Raw genomic sequence first — 17,310 nt, 5'->3', positions numbered from 1 at the left:
TGTTAGTGGGGAAATAAAATTCAATAATCTACTGTAGCAATGCTAAATTTTAGGTCTTGCAAAATTATCAGTACATTATTGAAAGTGCTAGTTTAGTATAGCTTAAGTGTTTACTAAAGCATTAGTTGAATATAATCTAACTGATATGTTATTAAGATTTATCTCAATTGTGTAATGACTGTGAACTAAAGCAGCATCTATTTGCGAGGTAGTCATTTGTGTCTATCGTACAATCTCCATTAATTGACACTTAATAACAAATACTACTATAACAAATCATATAAACATGATCTCTAGTAAATAATTTTCATTTTCTGTTGTAAGAAAATTTCATTACACAAAATATTTACTTTTAATGGTCGCATCAATAGATGGAGTGGTTATCACTCCTGCTACACAATGTGTGTGCCAACTTTTACCTTAAAAGTATCATGTGATCTCCATTCTTGAAGTTATATGCTGTAGTGGACCTGCTATGCAGTGCCACTAGACTGTGACGTGTGATTTTTGTGGTGTGTGGATGCTAAAAGAGCCCCCCAATCTATTCAAACTACTAAAATGACTTAATCAGTTTTTTAATAACACTTCTGTATCATGAGTTGTGATTGGAAAGTTTTAAGAATGGATCCACTACTGCTTACCGGTTTGACAGACAGGTACACGGAGGGTGGAGAGTGAGTCATTGCCGTGTCCTTGAACGCCCTCTGACAGGAAACTGTGTTTCCTTTATTCAGTTCATTGTGGCAGCTGGTTGAGTGTGGGTCTGTTAGGCTTGTTGCTGAATTTTGTCTGCGTGAAAATGGACGTAAAAACGTAGCAACGAGTTTGTGTGAAATTTTCTTTTAAAACCAGGAAATCAACTTCTGAGACTTGCAAACTATTAAAAACAGCTTTTGGAGATAATTGTATGAGCCATTCACATGTTCTTGTTTGATTCAACAGATTTAAAAATGGCCATGAAGCATTTGAAACCGAGTGAGGTGGTGCAGTGGTTAGCACACCGGACTCTCATTCGGAAGGATGACTGTTCAATCCCGCGTCCGGCCATCCTGATTTAGGTTTTCCGTGATTTCCCTAAATCACTCCAGGCAAATACCAGGATGGTTCCTTCGAAGGCTGACTTCCTTCCCCATCCTTCCCTAATCCTATGAGACCGATAATCTAGCTGTTTGGTCTCTTCCCCCAAACAACCGACCAACCAATCATTTGAAGATGGACCATGGTCCAGCCATCCTTCCACTTCAAAAACAAGTGAAAATGTTGTGAAAGTTCATGACTTAGTGTGCTCTGATCGTAGACTTAAAATCAAGCAGATTACTGATGAGCTTAATTTAAGTTTCTTTGCAGTTCAGTCAATTTCAACTGAAGATCTAACATCCATCGAGTGTCCGCAAAATTCATTCCAAAAGTGTTGTCAAGTGAACAGAGACAATACCAACTTGAAGTGTGCCAGGAACTGATTAATAGGACTAAAAATGAGCCTTATTTCTTGAATAGGGTAATTACAGGTGACGAATCATGGGTATGTGGATATGATCCTGAAACCAAAGTGCAGTCTTTGCAGTGGAAGACTCCAGGATCACCACTACCGGAAAGAAGGACGGCAAAGTCGGCCGAAGGTGAAGACAATGTTGGTGATTTTTTTCCGTTCTACCTGTATTGTGCATCATAATTTACCCCTGGAGATCAGACAATTAGCCAGGAATACTACAATGTGTCCTTGAGCGTTTGCGCGAAAAGGTGCGGAAGAAAAGGCCTGCATTGTGGAAAGACAGGAGTTGGGTGCTACACCATGACAATGCTCCGGCTCATTGTGCCTTCTCCATCATTGAATTTTTGACCAAATTCAAAATTCCTGTGCTTCCACAACCACGACATTCCCCTGATTTGGCCCCTGTGGACTTGTAAATGTTTCTTAAACTGAAATTTTCACTGAAAGGGAAGCGATTTGACTCGATTGAAGACATCCAGGTAAATACAGAGAGGGTCCTTAACACACTTCAGGAAAAAATTTCCAGGAATGTTTCCAAAAGTGGAAACATCGTTGGAGTTGGTGTGTTCAGTCAGAAGGGGACTATTTTGAAGGAGATGCATCACAGTAGCATGTAAGTACCACCATTGTACAATTACAAGCCCATTCTTAAAACTTTCCAATCACACCTCGTATAATCACAATGTTTCCACTGTACAATTTCACTTATAATTGCAGGTGATACAGATGCTATTAACTTGCAGTACTGCTGTACTCATTTGACATTAGAGAATAACCACTCCTACCTATAATCTTGAACTGGTCTAGTATTGACATTATCACATGCACCTTTTGCTTCGTGGCTTCTGAGGCACTGCCAAGCAGTGACAGCAAAGCATAAGTGGGCCTCCGTAGCAAGTGGAGATGTTCACTGTTGCGCCTTGTCAATGTTCTGAACTGATGCCTTTTGCACCAAATCTTGCACATACGGCAAACCAGAGCGACCACAGTGAGATGTTCCACACTTAATGATTTCTACCCATTTCCAGGTTTACGAACATCTTTCGTTACCCTAAGTGGTTAGAAGTGAAACATGTTACTCCACAGAATTGACATGTTACATCATAGAGTTAGTACTTTTACAAGCATCATTTAGGGTTAGACCAGAAAATTGGATTACAATCAAGCCTTCTAAATCATCAAGAAGATCCAGGAGGAGAAGAAAGTCCGATAGCTTCAATCTAGCTGTCTCTGTGGCTTTCATGCCTATGAGGCTGACAAAAGCATTCAGACAACCCATGTAGTTCAGCAGAGGCAGTCAGATGTTTCAGGATGAAGGATGAGATCTAAGTCTAGCAGATAAAGTTTTAAGACAACCAAGAAAGTCTTAGTTCTGGGTAGTAGTCATGGGAGGGGAATGTCAGAGTTAGCTCAGAACTAACCAGATAATTAGATTTTTTGTAAGTGTTCTTTGTAACAAGTTAATACAGGGTTTGTGAAATTGCCCAGGAAGGGACATTCACTCATAGATGGGACTGATACATTGCTACTCATTTGGTTGCATTACATATGGCATGGACTGCATCTGAATGCTTCTGGTAAGTGCCACTTGCACAGCTAATTGCCAAATGCATCATGTATGATTAAAACAGTATCCATTCCCAGTCACCTTATTTCCAGTGCATACCTTCAGCCTCTCACAGGCTAAAGTTGTCCAAAAGACAGAGCCACAAAATGATGTTACAGTTGAAACAGCTGCCAGCAAAACAAAACTTACAGCTTGGACAAAGGCATGGATACTAATGAAACTGCATTTAGCATCTTCCATTAACACATCTTCCATTAACACATCAGGAGTGTCATTAACAGAAAGGATGAACTTCTCATACAGAAAAATGAATGCATAGAGGGAATGCCAGCAGATGTGTTCTGTGAACAATGAAAAAAATACAAGGCACTAGTGTAATATTTTACAATATTTATTATTTTATGAACTGTTTTTTGGCTGTTACCCTAGCACGAATGTGTGGTTGCGCAATTTTTGTGCGAACCAAGTTTTTAAACTAGGGTGTCACAGTTGGTTCTGAAATGTGACCAGTGTTAATATTTGATTTATGACTAAAATGAGAGGTACAGCTATTTAGCTAAGATAAAATATGTGACACATTTAATAATGATCTACATAACGAATTACAGCAATTGTTCCAAGGATAAAGATGAATTGAATAATATGTTGTAAACTTGGTGGCTTGTTTCAAAGAATTGACTGAACAAAATAAGCTTATCTTTAACAAAGCCAATGTTGCAAACAGGTAAAATATTACGAGTAAGACTAAATGGGCAATTGAAATAGCTGTAGTTAGCTTTTTTGACAAGGTAACCGGAACTTCTCAGCACAGTTGTGGTAATTTGTGATGTAGTTCTTTAAAGAATCTGTCACATATATAATCTAAGCTAAATACTTTTACATCCCACTTTTACTGAAATAATTCCTCTTGTTTAATCCTAAATCAAACATTAATAGTTGGCAACTATGGAAACCAACTGAGATACTCTATAGGTTCACTAGCTTAAAATCTTCGAGTCCACAAATATTTCACAGCCAGACACACTTAATTTCTTATCTGATGAAGTCGTAACAGCTAGAAACTGATGAGTAAAATAATAAATATTGTAGAATATTACACCAGTGTTGAGTGGTGTGTAGCGAGGGGTGCTTTACCAGATCAGGTCTCAGTTGGCACCTCCAGGACATTGATGTTCTGACCCTAAAGAGGAAGTGAATAAGGTGGTTTTGGCTGCTCAGGTTGAAGTACCAGAAGCACTGTCGGCTTCACTGGCAAGGAAGATCACACATAGGTGATGGAAGGACCGAATGCCTGTTGTCGTTGGCAGGATGCTGTAGGTCATGGTGCAGAGGCGATCACTCCTGCAGTAGCACCTCAGATGGTGGGGACAACTGCCGGGATTCCCCAAACCCAACCAGGGGGTCAGCTCATAGGTATGCACTGACACTGGAGCGCCCAAACAAAAAGTTGTTGCTTCTTCAAGTGGAGCAGGCAGTGGTAGTAATAGATCCAGCAGCATCCCATAGGGATGTCCATGCAGCAGCTTTACCAGACTGCAGCCATTAGTGGACATTGCTTTGCAAGGAGCTATGAAAGTATTGAGATCTGATTATGATGTGGCTGCCTTCAGTAGCCTTTGACATTTGGGTCATAAAGCTGTGGACAGAATGTTCCGCCAAACTGTTGGAGGCAGGATTGAACACAGGACTCGTGATTTGTCCAATGCCATCATGGGCATAAGAAGAATCATGAAAAGGCAACCACTGTAAACTGTGGCTCATTAGCAGCAGTAACAGCAGAAGCTGTCGTTGTTGTTGTCTGCTGCAACCTGATGACATATGGAAAATGGAAAAAAGAATAAACATGGATGAGGTATGTAGTTCCAAAGAATGGTCTGACTAAATTGTACATGCTGGTGTTCCCATGGCTGAGTGGAATGTGAAAAAGAGAAATAAGACTGCTGCTGTGCCTGATGGGTCAAACAACAGCACACTACTTGTGTGATGTCATTGTCCGTTTGCAATCAATACACATAACCGCAAGTAAACTGTGTCACGTTGCTCTCCCAGTGAGATTAATGGAGGAGCCACAGCACCATAGCTACAGAGCCACAGACACCTGTGCCTTACAATTGGTCTCCTGCTTCATGATCAGAACACCTTAGCAAATCTGGAGCCGGTGGCATCATACAAAAAAACTTGAGGCCTAGTGATACTGAGGCTGACAATTTGGCCATCTGTCCTACGCAGACACACAGAAAAACACACTTCAGTAGAGGATCCTGCTGGAAGCTACTGCATCATTCATAGATGTTACTGAGAAGTTCTCCAAAGACTCTTCAGCCTGGGAGTCTGAAAACAGTTTCATATCAAGTTTAAAGCCTGGAGTTATAGAGAGTCTGTCATGGAATGTTGATGGGAAACTCAATAATGTATGAAGTACTTATAACTGAATGAGTACAATGTTCTTTATGGCAGTTTTGCCTTGGGCCTATCAAAGTCACTGTAAAATATATGAAACTTACTTCCATGAAGGAAAATATGGAACTGATTCACTCCAGAAGTGACGGCCAGCAGTTCCTCTTCCGTTTCCAAATAATATTTGTTTAGGATTTTGGAAACATGCAACCAGCTATTCAGAACTATCAGGGAAAGAATGGTCCTGATGCTATGTTGAGATGCATCTCTTGCCAAAACCAGTCGTGACTTATGAGCAGGTTTTCAAAGTTTGAAACACCTGCTGACAGATTTGGAAACTGGCATGTTTTTGATTGTTTTGATGTAGTCCTGTGAGCTCTAACCCCTCTTTACTAAGGATGATCCTAGGTAAGTGACAAAGTTGCAACAGTAAACATTTAGAAAAATTACAGTTACATTTGGGAACACCTGCTATCAGCTGTTCTAAAAGCCATTGGAAAATTGCAGGTGCACTTGCCACCCCAAACAGTAGCCTATTATACTGGTAAAGACTTAAAGGTGTATTTAATACAAAGATGTTCTGCGACTCTTCAGCCAGCAGAAGCTAGAAATAAGACTTCACCAGGTCAGTGTTTGAAAAAAAATGGCAACCAGTTAATGTGGAAAGAGAGTTCATTGTGCTGAGGTACAGGATATGAATCTATTTCTGCTTGGGCATTTACAATAATTTTAAAGTAACCATTTGTGCTTAGGGTGTCACCAGGCTTATTTATGACCACTGAGGGAGAGACCATTGACTGAAACATATAGGCAAAAGCACTTGCTGTTGTTCCAACCTGTCTAATTCCTATTTCACTTCATTCTGAAGATCATCAGAATCTGGTACTTTATAAACACATCATTGCAGAAGATTTTAAATAATATATGCCTGAAAATTCAAGGATGTCTGTAGACCAGGTTCAAATAATGGTGCAGATTGGTAACATAAAGTTTCAGTTTCTTCACAAGGCACTGAAGGCTGGAAAACCAAAGCCAAATAGCCATCAAGCCCAAAAATAATTTCTGGAGATTGATCGGTACCCACAAGAAAAGGCAGTGTCCTGACCACTTGTTTATACTTCCAGAGAGGCTCATTTAGCTTAACAATGAACCTCATGATGCCCATAAGCTCAAAATTTGGATTGAAAGTGTTCAGAGGCAGAGTGTGAAAACTAAAGTATTTTGGTTGATCGATCATAGTGATATGTGTACCTGCATCAAATAAGAATGTAAGTTACATTCCTGATTTACATGTGTAACACTACTTTTTGTGGAACCACTGAACATGACTTCCCGTAATGTTATTGAACTGGATTGTAGAAAGACAGCGGCCAGACAGCTATGTGACTCTGCATACTTCCACTGTGTCCCTTATGAAAACACTGTTGGGATTCAGCATCATAATGAAGGCAGTTTCAATGCGGCTGGAAAGTCAAACAAATCAGAATAAGTAGGCAAAAACCGAAAACATCTTGTGTGACATCCCTCATCCACATGAGGTGGAGTAGAACAGGGCTGTCAGGCCACCATTGAATAATGAGACGTTTTTACCATAATAGGATTGGACGGAAATTGTGAAGCATTTTGTTAGTCCTTGCCAGGACAATAGTAAACACTTCAAAGTCAGTGAAAATGTTTGCTGGGCAGCTTGAGAAATTACAAAAGCAGAAGTCAGTCACAAATCCTCTGCTATCAATTGATCTGACTGCTACAGTCTGTGCACGTATGTCTCTATCAGGGGAAATATGAATTACATCTCTGATTAAACTTTCTGTGTGTAGTGGGCCACAAGAACATGTAAATTTACACTTCCTTCTCAGTCTTTGAAGATTTGTGATCCATTAAGTGTAACTTCCTGAGTCTGACATACAGTGCTGCAAAAGTTCAATTAAACTATAAAAAAAAATGTTCTGTCAGCAATGCCCTGACTGCAGGGCCAATTTCAGCATGAGGAAACAGAAATTAGGGTAAAAAAAATCTGCTGCTGTTATGAGTCACTAATTGTCACTTTTGTGGTAAACTTTCAAGTCGTCCTATGTATTGTTAAACGACTGGAAAGTTGAAATAGTCTGCAGAGGTTGCGGCTTCAGGGTGAGCCGAGCTAGTGAAATCTTTCACCAAATCATGATACTGATCAAGCTGCTGTTGTCACTATTCAAAAAATTTCATGTCTATGGGGGAGCCATGCTATCCAATTGAATTGGGCCAGTTTTGGCACAAGTTTTGTAGTCCCCAATAAAGATTACAAAACTCATTTACTGAACAATGGAAAATTCAGGATGGAGTAATGACAATATTATGGAAAGCGCAGACTGCTAATCACCATATGAAGATGTTGAGTTGCGGACGAGCTCAACAAAAAGGCTGCTAAAATAGAAAACACACACACACACACACAAGACCACTGTGTCGGGGCACTGTTGCCGGACCATGTGTAGCAACTGTGCCTGATGGGAAAGCAGTCTCTCTCTCTCTCTCTCTCTCTCTCTCTCTCTCTCTCTCTCTCTCTCTCTCTCTCTCTCTCTCTCTCTGTGTGTGTGTGTGTGTGTGTGTGTGTGTGTGTGTGTGTGTGTGTGTGTGTGTGTGTTTCTACTTTAGAAGCAGGCCTTGTGGCCAAGAGCTCAAATGTACAACTGTCTTTTTGTTGTGCCTGTGTGCAACCCCTCATCCCCTTACATTTACTAGCACTTTGTTGAGTGTGCTGAAACACACACTAAATGACCCATAGTTTACAAGAGTTCCAGACCCTGGAAATTTCCAGGACTACAAATGACATAATCAGAACTAACACAAAGTGAATTTCAGTGCTGGAAAGTGTGTGAGGCTTAAATCATCACGTGGCCATATGGTATCACACTCAGCTGAAGTAGAACTTAACAGTGGTAGGTAGACCATCACTATACTTAGATTCCAAATAGGACCATTCGTAACAAGATCAGTCTAAAAGAATAACTAGTGTAGTGTCCTATACAGCATATGATGCTGTTCACACCCATTCTGTTCTACCTCTCATAGAGAATTGCAACTGTAATCATTTACATGACTGCTAATACTGTGTGTGTGTGTGTGTGTGTGTGTGTGTGTGTACAAAATTACATTGACATCTGACCATCTCTTCTGGCTCCTTCACTCTTTTGTCAGGCGGTGTAGATGGATTCATGGACATGCAGCGTCAATGATGGGGCTAAAATAGGAACTAAGATACCGTCACGGGTATGCCATTTACCATACAACGAGCTTGAAGATTCTTAAATTACTTGAACACTAATCAGTATTTTTTACTCTCCCTGATAAACTTGGACAACATAATGAAAAATTTGCTCAGCACCTACATGTATCAGAATCAAAATTTTATTCTCTCATTATGCACATACACAAATAATTGATTTAAAGTATAAGAGACATGTCATTATAGATAATGTAACTGAGATACATAAAATGCATCAAAAGAAATCTAAAGGTAATCTTTATTTACAAAAATTAGTACAAAGTTATTTCATTACTCTAAAAAAGAAAACTTCATCACTCATTTAAAAATTCCATGAGTGAATACCAACAGTAGGATGTAGGATGGTATGTAATTTTATCTTCAGTAAACCTAGTTCCATACTGAATGTTTTTTCACTTTTAATTTATTAAGAATTTTAGTAACCTTGTATTGAGGAGTCAGAGCTGAGTGTTGGTATGTGAGATAGTAACATGAAATTATTTTTGTTTCATGTATAATACATATTTTGGAAATGATTTTCCATAATTAATTTTGGGTTGGTACAGATAAACAATTCAGAAATATATATACATGGAATAGTTAAAATTTTTAGATCCCTGAATAAAGGTCTGCATAAATCTCTAGGCTTAATATTACACACATTTATAGTATTTGCATTTCGATGAAAGATTATTCTATATATCTAAAAACAAAGAAGATGTGACTTACCAAACGAAAGCGCTGGCAGGTTGACACACACACACACACACACACACACACACACACACACACACACACAAACACACACAAAATTCTAGCTTTCGCAACCAATGGTTGCTTCATCAGGAAAGAGGGAAGGAGAGGGAAAGACGAAAGGATGTGGGTTTTAAGGGAGAGGGTAAGGAGTCATTCCAATCCCGGGAGCGGAAAGACTTACCTTAGGGGGAAAAAAGGTAAGGTAAGTCTTTCCGCTCCCGGGATTGGAATGACTCCTTACCCTCCCCCTTAAAACCCACATCCTCTCGTCTTTCCCCTCTTCTTCCCTCTTTCCTGATGAAGCAACCATTGGTTGCGAAAGCTAGAATTTTGTGCGTGTGCGTGTGTGTGTGTGTGTGTGTGTGTGTGTGTGTGTCTATCAACCTGCCAGCGCTTTCGTTTGATAAGTCACATCTTCTTTGTTTTTAGATATATTTTTCCCACGTGGAATGTTTCCCTCTATTATATTCGAAAGATTATTCTATATTGTACAAGAGACTCGAAATAGCTGTAGTAAACAATTTTCCTAGTGTCCCTATTACTTGTGTAGGAGAATTTTGTCACTGCAAATGCAAGTCTGTTTAGTTTGTTTCCCAAGTAACTTATACGAGAAGACCAGGATAATTTTTTTTCAGTAAACATCCCCAGGTTACTTACTGCTTATATTTACTAAGTTATATTCTTTATCATTTGCCTACATTCATGAAAAAACAAAGACCCTCAGTTCCTGCTCGTGTAGAGGACAATTAAAGTATATTGTAGTCATTGTCTTCAGTCTGAAGACTGGTTTAATGCAGCTCTCTACACTAATAACCTTGAAAAGAAATGACACTGCCCAAGATACAGATGCAGCATACAACTGTCAGACACATTCAACTCCTCACCCCTCCTCTTCCTTACCTCCTCCACCTTGACCACCACCACTACCACAATATGCCTAGTCTCTCTCTGAAGGTACAGTTCATTATATAAGGTCAGCCTTTCATATATGGCCACCACGCTGCTGCCAGTAAATGTATGTTCATCTACTTTTTGTAAGCAGATATTCTCTTTGTGATTTACAGGTTGATTGGCGACGCTCATTTATCACAACAGATGCCAACCCATTTTATGACCAGTTTGTGCGATGGCAGTTTCTACGGCTTCATGCTCTTGATAAAGTAAAGTTTGGAAAGCGTTACACAATCTACTCTCCATTTGATCGGCAACCTTGCATGGATCATGACAGGAGCACTGGAGAAGGGGTTGGTCCAATGGAATACACTGTGGTTAAGATGAAGCTTCAGGAGCCATACCCTGAGAAGCTGAAGTAAATATTAAACTTGTGTCATGAATTATTGTTCAAATTGGTGTCTTTTTTGGAACATTAAATTTAATTTTGTGTATAAAGCTTGATGCTAATGACCCTACACTCAAACTATTTTACCACACTGATACAGTCTTCCTTTACACAAATCAGAAAAAGGACAAGCTGTTTATAAGAATGAAAAAGCAAATTTTTTGTGGTGTTAATTAAGATTCTTATCTTGTGCTGACATAGTAAGTAATTAGAGTATTACAGAAATTTATGCAGGGGGCAAGGGCAAGGTAGAGGGGGCCGTTCTAAAATTGCCATTTTTTTGTATAAATTATACAATAATTGCTAAAGACATAGTATTGCCCCACTGCTATTAACCACGTAATGCTACAACTGGCATAACATCCTTTCAGAAGCATGTGGGGGGACAGGAAGCAAAGATAATATACAAGAAAGCAATTTATTTGCCATTGATTTGTTTTTGATGTACTTATAATACATAGCAATGCTCTTTCAGATGTCCAGCTGAGATGATAATTTAGTTATTATGTACAATGTCTTGAATAGTTACATAGCTGTTTTTTCCAGGTGTTGAAACCTTTACATACATTGTACTATATCACACACTGTTTTTGTAAATCTAAGTAGCCATTCCAACTTTCCTAAATTGTATTTTAATTAAAGTTCAGTCTTGATCACAACATTTATGTCTCAATAACATAGGTAACTGGTTTCGGTTATGTTTGTATAACCATCTTCAGACCCATGCCTTCCTTGGAGGATGGTAGGCGGAGCTTCAGCTGTTACGAAATCAACTGATCCTATAATACTCTATTGATCACTGTTTCCAAAAATGTTTACCAAAAATTATCTAAATTGGTAGATCTTGAAAAAGGTATACTTAATGTAACAAAAATTAACCTTAAAATTGTAAAAGCCAGGCTCCATTGGGGCATCCGAATTAATTTTCAGTGTCATGGTGGGGTTGTACTTTCTTTCCTGTTCTGTTGTAAAGAAATAGAGAAGTACTTCAGTTCACTTTGACATTTGACAGTTATTTGTGTGCTCCTGTTTTGGATGCATAATTTAAGTGATAGAAGTAATATAACAGCAGGGGAGGAGGTGTGTGTGTGTGGGGGGGGGGGGGGGGGGGGGATACGGCAGAACAAAAATAAATTTGCAGAGAACAAATAACATGTATTAATTCAGTAAACAAGAATATTCACAGTGAAAAATGCCAGAAAATGAAGAGAAGGGAGGGTGGAGAATCAAGGTTGTAGTTAAAATTTTCAGTAAGAAATCGAAATTAAAAGTGTCTGTCATAAATAACACATTTAGTGAACAATGAAAAGCAGCAGGTTGTGGAGTATTTGTGAGGAAAATTGAGTAAAGCCTTTTCTCCATGTTACTAGAGAAGTTATCAGAATGAAGATTTATAGATAGAGGAATTCTCCAGCAGCTGTCGGTACAGAATTCAAAGTGAGTACAGGACAATGCATGATAATGAAAAAGAGATTGGGCTTTCAGTTACAGTCTAGAAAAAAACTATATTAGCAACTTACTGTGGCATTTGATGTAAAACTAATTGCATTTCAGCATCATGTAGCCAGTCATATGGGTAGGATATTTTATATTAATGACAATTCAGGATTTGAATCAGACATATTTATAGAAAAATATTGCTGTTAGTAGATAAATATGCTCTGTCACATGGTATTTATAGTGCAAGAATTTCTCTGATGTATGGGTCAGTTTTAATCTCTGTACGTTCTCTGTACAAAGCTCAAAGTATAGTGCTGCCTGCATATTCCACTGCCTCCTCCCTCTCCCACCTCAGACCTTCAGGCTGTCAATTAAAAACTTTAGGAAACAGTACTTTTTGGAAAGTAAACCTATTTTTGCTATTAGCGCTTCAGCCCCCCCCCCCTCTCCCCCCAAACCCACCCACCAGGAATTTTCTTTTGGAGAATAGGTCCTCTGGTCAAGAGTCAGATCATAGAATGGGCCTTTCAAATCTGAGGAGAGAGGCTATTAATTATAAGGATAGTTCTACGAGTGGATTTCTCTGAAAAGACAAAAATGAAAATAAGGAGCTCTCCTAGTGTATTTGAAGCATGTGATTGATAAATTCACTTTCCAGCTGTTAGAATTTGGTAGGCTTGGTTTCCTTTCTGTAAAGCAACTATTATATCCAGATATAAATTGAATAGGAACTTGTAATTGATTTCAGTGAACATGTTCACTGGAAAATACTATCTGTCAAACATATCACAATCCTCTCTACTTTTGTGTTCCATGCTTATTCTTATTGCATTTAATAGGAGTAATTTTAAAACTTGCATAAATTATTATTTATAAGAAATGTTCTATATATATTCTTTGGTTACATTTACAAGATCCTTGACTGGACGACCAGTTTTTCTTGTTGCTGCTACTCTTCGTCCAGAAACAATGTATGCGCAGACAAACTGTTGGATGAAGCCTGATATGCGGTACATAGCTTTTGCTGCTGCAAAAGATGAAGTATTCATTTGCACTGCCAGAGCAGCAAGAAATATGTCTTATCAAGGTCTTACAGCACAAAGTGAGCGTGTAGATATTCTTGCAGAGCTTACTGGTCAGGTAAGTGCAAAGAAAATTACCAAAGTTTAAATGAAATTAATCATTTATTTAAAAAAAGACTTGAAAATGAGTGTGTGTGTGTGTGTGTGTGTGTGTGTGTATTTAAAATGCATTGTTGGGACCATCTAATCAGGAATTCAGATTCATTCATGTTTTTAAACTTACCGTTGTGAAAAAATGAAAAGTTTTAAGCAGTCTTCCCCAATTTTTAATTGATTAAGTAGGAAGATAGATAGTTTGCCACTGAAAATACACATGTTTGCATGGAGTACCTCACAAGCTCTATCCCTCACCTTGCTCCTAATCTTCATTGCAGATGATAGGCAGACAACAAGAAATTAACTTTACAAAAAAGTAGTATAAGTTTCCTGATAAGCAGAAAACACAAAAATAACTCTTTAAAGGTGAAAGACGACCTCATAGGATGTGTATTGCACACAAAATTTCAAGGGATGCATGTTGACGCACAACTAAAATGTACTGAGTGTGTTGCTGGTACCGCCATCGGGAAACGAATAGCTTCAGCATGCTTTGCAGAGAGAATAATAAATTCTGTGTATAGTAGCTCTTGCACCAGAACAACATATTTTGCATATACTGTATTCATTCTGTGACGAGTTATGGGATAATGTTTTGGGGAACAAATGAACGGAACAGACAAACAATCTTAAAGCTGCAGAAAAGGGATGTGGGAATTATGACAAGCAGCAAGAGAACTCACTGCACTGAGTTGTTTATGTCTATGACAATCTTGACTGTTTCATGTGAGTACATTTTGCAAACACATTAAAAAAGATGTTGATCAGTACCCAAAGAACAGGTCTCTGCACGAACATGGAACAGGTCCAGCCACAACGTACATCTCAATTTTTTTAAAAAAAAAAAAAAATAGTGTGCTCAATAATGGAATTAAATTATACAATAAACTACCACAAGAAATCAAAGACAAAAGTTAAATACATGCCTTCAGGAACATAAAAAAAAATATTATTTAAAATGAGGTGTAAATTTTGTCGACAATTGTGCTAATGATTAATTACTGCAATTAAGAGGCATTTTACAATATATTCAATAGAACAGTCAAATACAATGTCCAATGGTTTAGTCAGCAAGACAGGACATGTATGTATCTATTTATGTGTGTAATTGTGTATGTTTATGTATCTGTGTGTCTGTGTTTTATGCATTTATGTTTTGACAACATCCATACAACCTACATTGTCTATGGAGGGATAAATAAAATAAAACTTTGCGTTCATGAAGTTGCAATCAACATTGCTTGAGTGTGATACAGGACATTCATTATTACAAACTGAATATTCTGCCTGGGATTAAAAATCTGTGGCTTCTTTGGAAGTGGCATATCTTTTAAGGTCGTAACTGTTAGTTGAACGTGCAAATAAATCTCTCTTAACTTCTGTGAATAACACAGTTTTTGTTTTCTTCCTTTTTTACTTCCATTCATTTATTCATTCAGTCATCGTGTTTGGCAGACCCCATCAAGAAAGAGAACCTTCAGAGTTGTGATATAGTTCAAGTTATATATTAAAAGGAGATAGGGAAATCATAGAAACTTCTGTATTAGTGGTAAACTGTCATTATTCTCTTTCATTACATTCATGCTTACACCATGCAAATTTAATCAAATAAATTAGAATACAAGCAGTACTTTGCAAAAAGTTGCTGCCTTGTTATTTAAACTAGAGTTTCTGATTATAAGCTATTATTAGCTTACCATTTGCTTGATTACATTGGTATTTTTGAAATACTGTACACGCTGAGTTGTGTTTACAGTGCATTACTACATTTTAATAAAGTACTAGATTTACAACTAACACTGACTGAGCGAGGTGGCGCAGTGATTAGTACACTGGACTCACATTTGAGAAGATGATGGTTCAAACTGTGTCCGACCGTCCTGATTTTGGTTTTCTGCAATTTCCTTAAATCGTTTCAGGCAAATGCCGGGATGGTTCCAGTTAAAGGGCACAGCCAACTTCCTTACCAATCCTTCCCTAATCTGATGGGACCAATGACCTCGCTGTTTCGTCCCCTCCCCCAGATCAACTAGCCAACCAACAAACACTGCTACTCGCCCTGTAGCTAACAGAACTTTTCAATCCTTGAATCTAAATATGTGTAAAAAGAGTGGCAGACAAGATATTTTTTTAATTGGTTGGGATTTCCATTTCTTGTTCTATGTTAGGTGGCAGCTTGTTGGATGTCTTATCGTGAACATACATAACACTATTCTGAACCCTAGACAAGGAGGCAAGTTTACTTTAAAATTAGTTTTAATGTCTTATCAGCATAAGGCATTAATGAGTAAATTTGTTGGGAAGTTAGCTTGAGAAATGAAAGATCCTTTAAAAGGTTTCTGGAAGATATACCTCACCTACTGTACGCAATATTCTTACAGCTTGCTCCTATTGAATATCTACTTTATTTATTGTAGGTTAATCCCACAATACAAAAACAATGAAAATATGCAACATAAGCCAACATTCTTGTCTTTAGTTCAACACAATGAAAGATGCTTCTAAGTGCAAGACATACCAAACTGAACTTCTCAATTAGTTTATGTGTTGACACCATTCTAACTTGTTATCCGTATGGTCCCCAATGAAGTTTGCATGGTTTGAAATCACAAAATATGGGTGTCAGGAAATGGTTTCCACATCATATAGGAATAGCCTGTAGTGAGAGCCTCTATTTGGAGCGAGTGACACCAGAGCAGAAGGTCTACTGTGAGGTATGTCACACTTTCTCAGAGTGGTGGCCATACAATATCACCAGATATGTTAGTTCATTAGCTAGTTTTATGTTCCGTGGATCATTTACACTATAAATCATAATGATGTAGAAAGTCATTTTACATTCACATTACGAATTAATTTGTGAATATGGCTACATGCTGTACATTTAAAAGCTTTTTTTTTCTCTTATTGTTATTTATTTATTTTAATGTACAGATGTGAGTTAGTAATGCATAACCACCACCATTTACACATTACAATAATAGAAATTCTTCTGCAAAATAGGATAAATTGCCAAGGTGAAACTGTTCTGGTTTGTTTTTAAATTTCACTTGTCTGTCTGACAGACATTCCAGTGGTCTTGTTGCAGTGATAATACCAGTCCCTGTCAGATCACTAAAGATAAGTACTGTCGGGCTTGGCTAGCACTTGGATGGGTCACCATCCAGGTCTGCCGAATGAGGTGCATCCAGCCCTTGTGAGGCCAGTTGAGTAGCTGCTTGATTGAGAAGTAGTGACACTGGTCACAAAACTGAAAACAGCCAGGAGAGCTGTGTGCTGACCACATGCCCCTCCATATCCACATTCAGTGACCCATGTTGGCTAAGGATGACACAGCAGCTGGTCGGTAGTGTTGGTCCTCCAAGGCCTGTTTGGACAGTGTTCACTTGACATCTCGTGGAAATCGGGTTTTCTGCCGGATATCAGCATCTTCCAAACACGATATTTCGACGTCATTACTTGACGTCTTCATCAGGTGTTCCCTGACACTGGCTGCTTGCTGGACCGGGTCGCATATTTATGCCTGCCCGGTGCTTGGTGTTATGTTTGCCATTCCCTAGTCGGTCCACGCCCGCGAGTCACGCTATCCTGCCGCTCTAGGTGTTCCCTATTCCGTCCGCGCCCATTCTGCCACCTCCAACTGCGGTCGTGGCCTCCTGGTGTTGCCTTCTCGGTCCGCGCCCGTGAGTGGCGCTCCCCTGCCACTCTGGACGTTCCCTATTCTGTCCGCACCCGCTCTGGCCGCCTCCATCTGTGGTGGTGGCCTCTTGGTGTTCCCTTTTCGGTCCGCGCCCGCGAGTGGTGCTCCCCTGCCACTCTGGACGTTCCCTATTCCATTCGCGCCTGCTCTGGCTGCCTCCAACTGCGGTCGTGGCCTCCTGGTGTTCCCTTCTC

At 38.9% G+C, this 17,310-nt stretch overlaps 1 protein-coding gene across 1 annotated transcript in view; it reads left to right on the top strand.

Moving 5' to 3' along the window:
* Positions 1–17,310, top strand: part of LOC124804667 (leucine--tRNA ligase, cytoplasmic) — a 167,947-nt gene that overhangs the window by 71,776 nt on the left and 78,861 nt on the right. Inside the window, exons 5-6 of the mRNA XM_047264908.1 lie at positions 10,524–10,768; positions 13,153–13,378. Of these exons, the coding sequence (XP_047120864.1) occupies positions 10,524–10,768; positions 13,153–13,378 (471 nt within the window). The remainder of the gene's footprint in view (positions 1–10,523; positions 10,769–13,152; positions 13,379–17,310) is intronic.

This window comes from Schistocerca piceifrons, chromosome 7 (genome assembly GCF_021461385.2).
Source record: "Schistocerca piceifrons isolate TAMUIC-IGC-003096 chromosome 7, iqSchPice1.1, whole genome shotgun sequence".
NCBI lineage: Eukaryota > Metazoa > Arthropoda > Insecta > Orthoptera > Acrididae > Schistocerca > Schistocerca piceifrons.
Note: the sequence above shows the minus strand (reverse complement) of the source record. Positions and strands in the feature narration are given on the sequence as shown.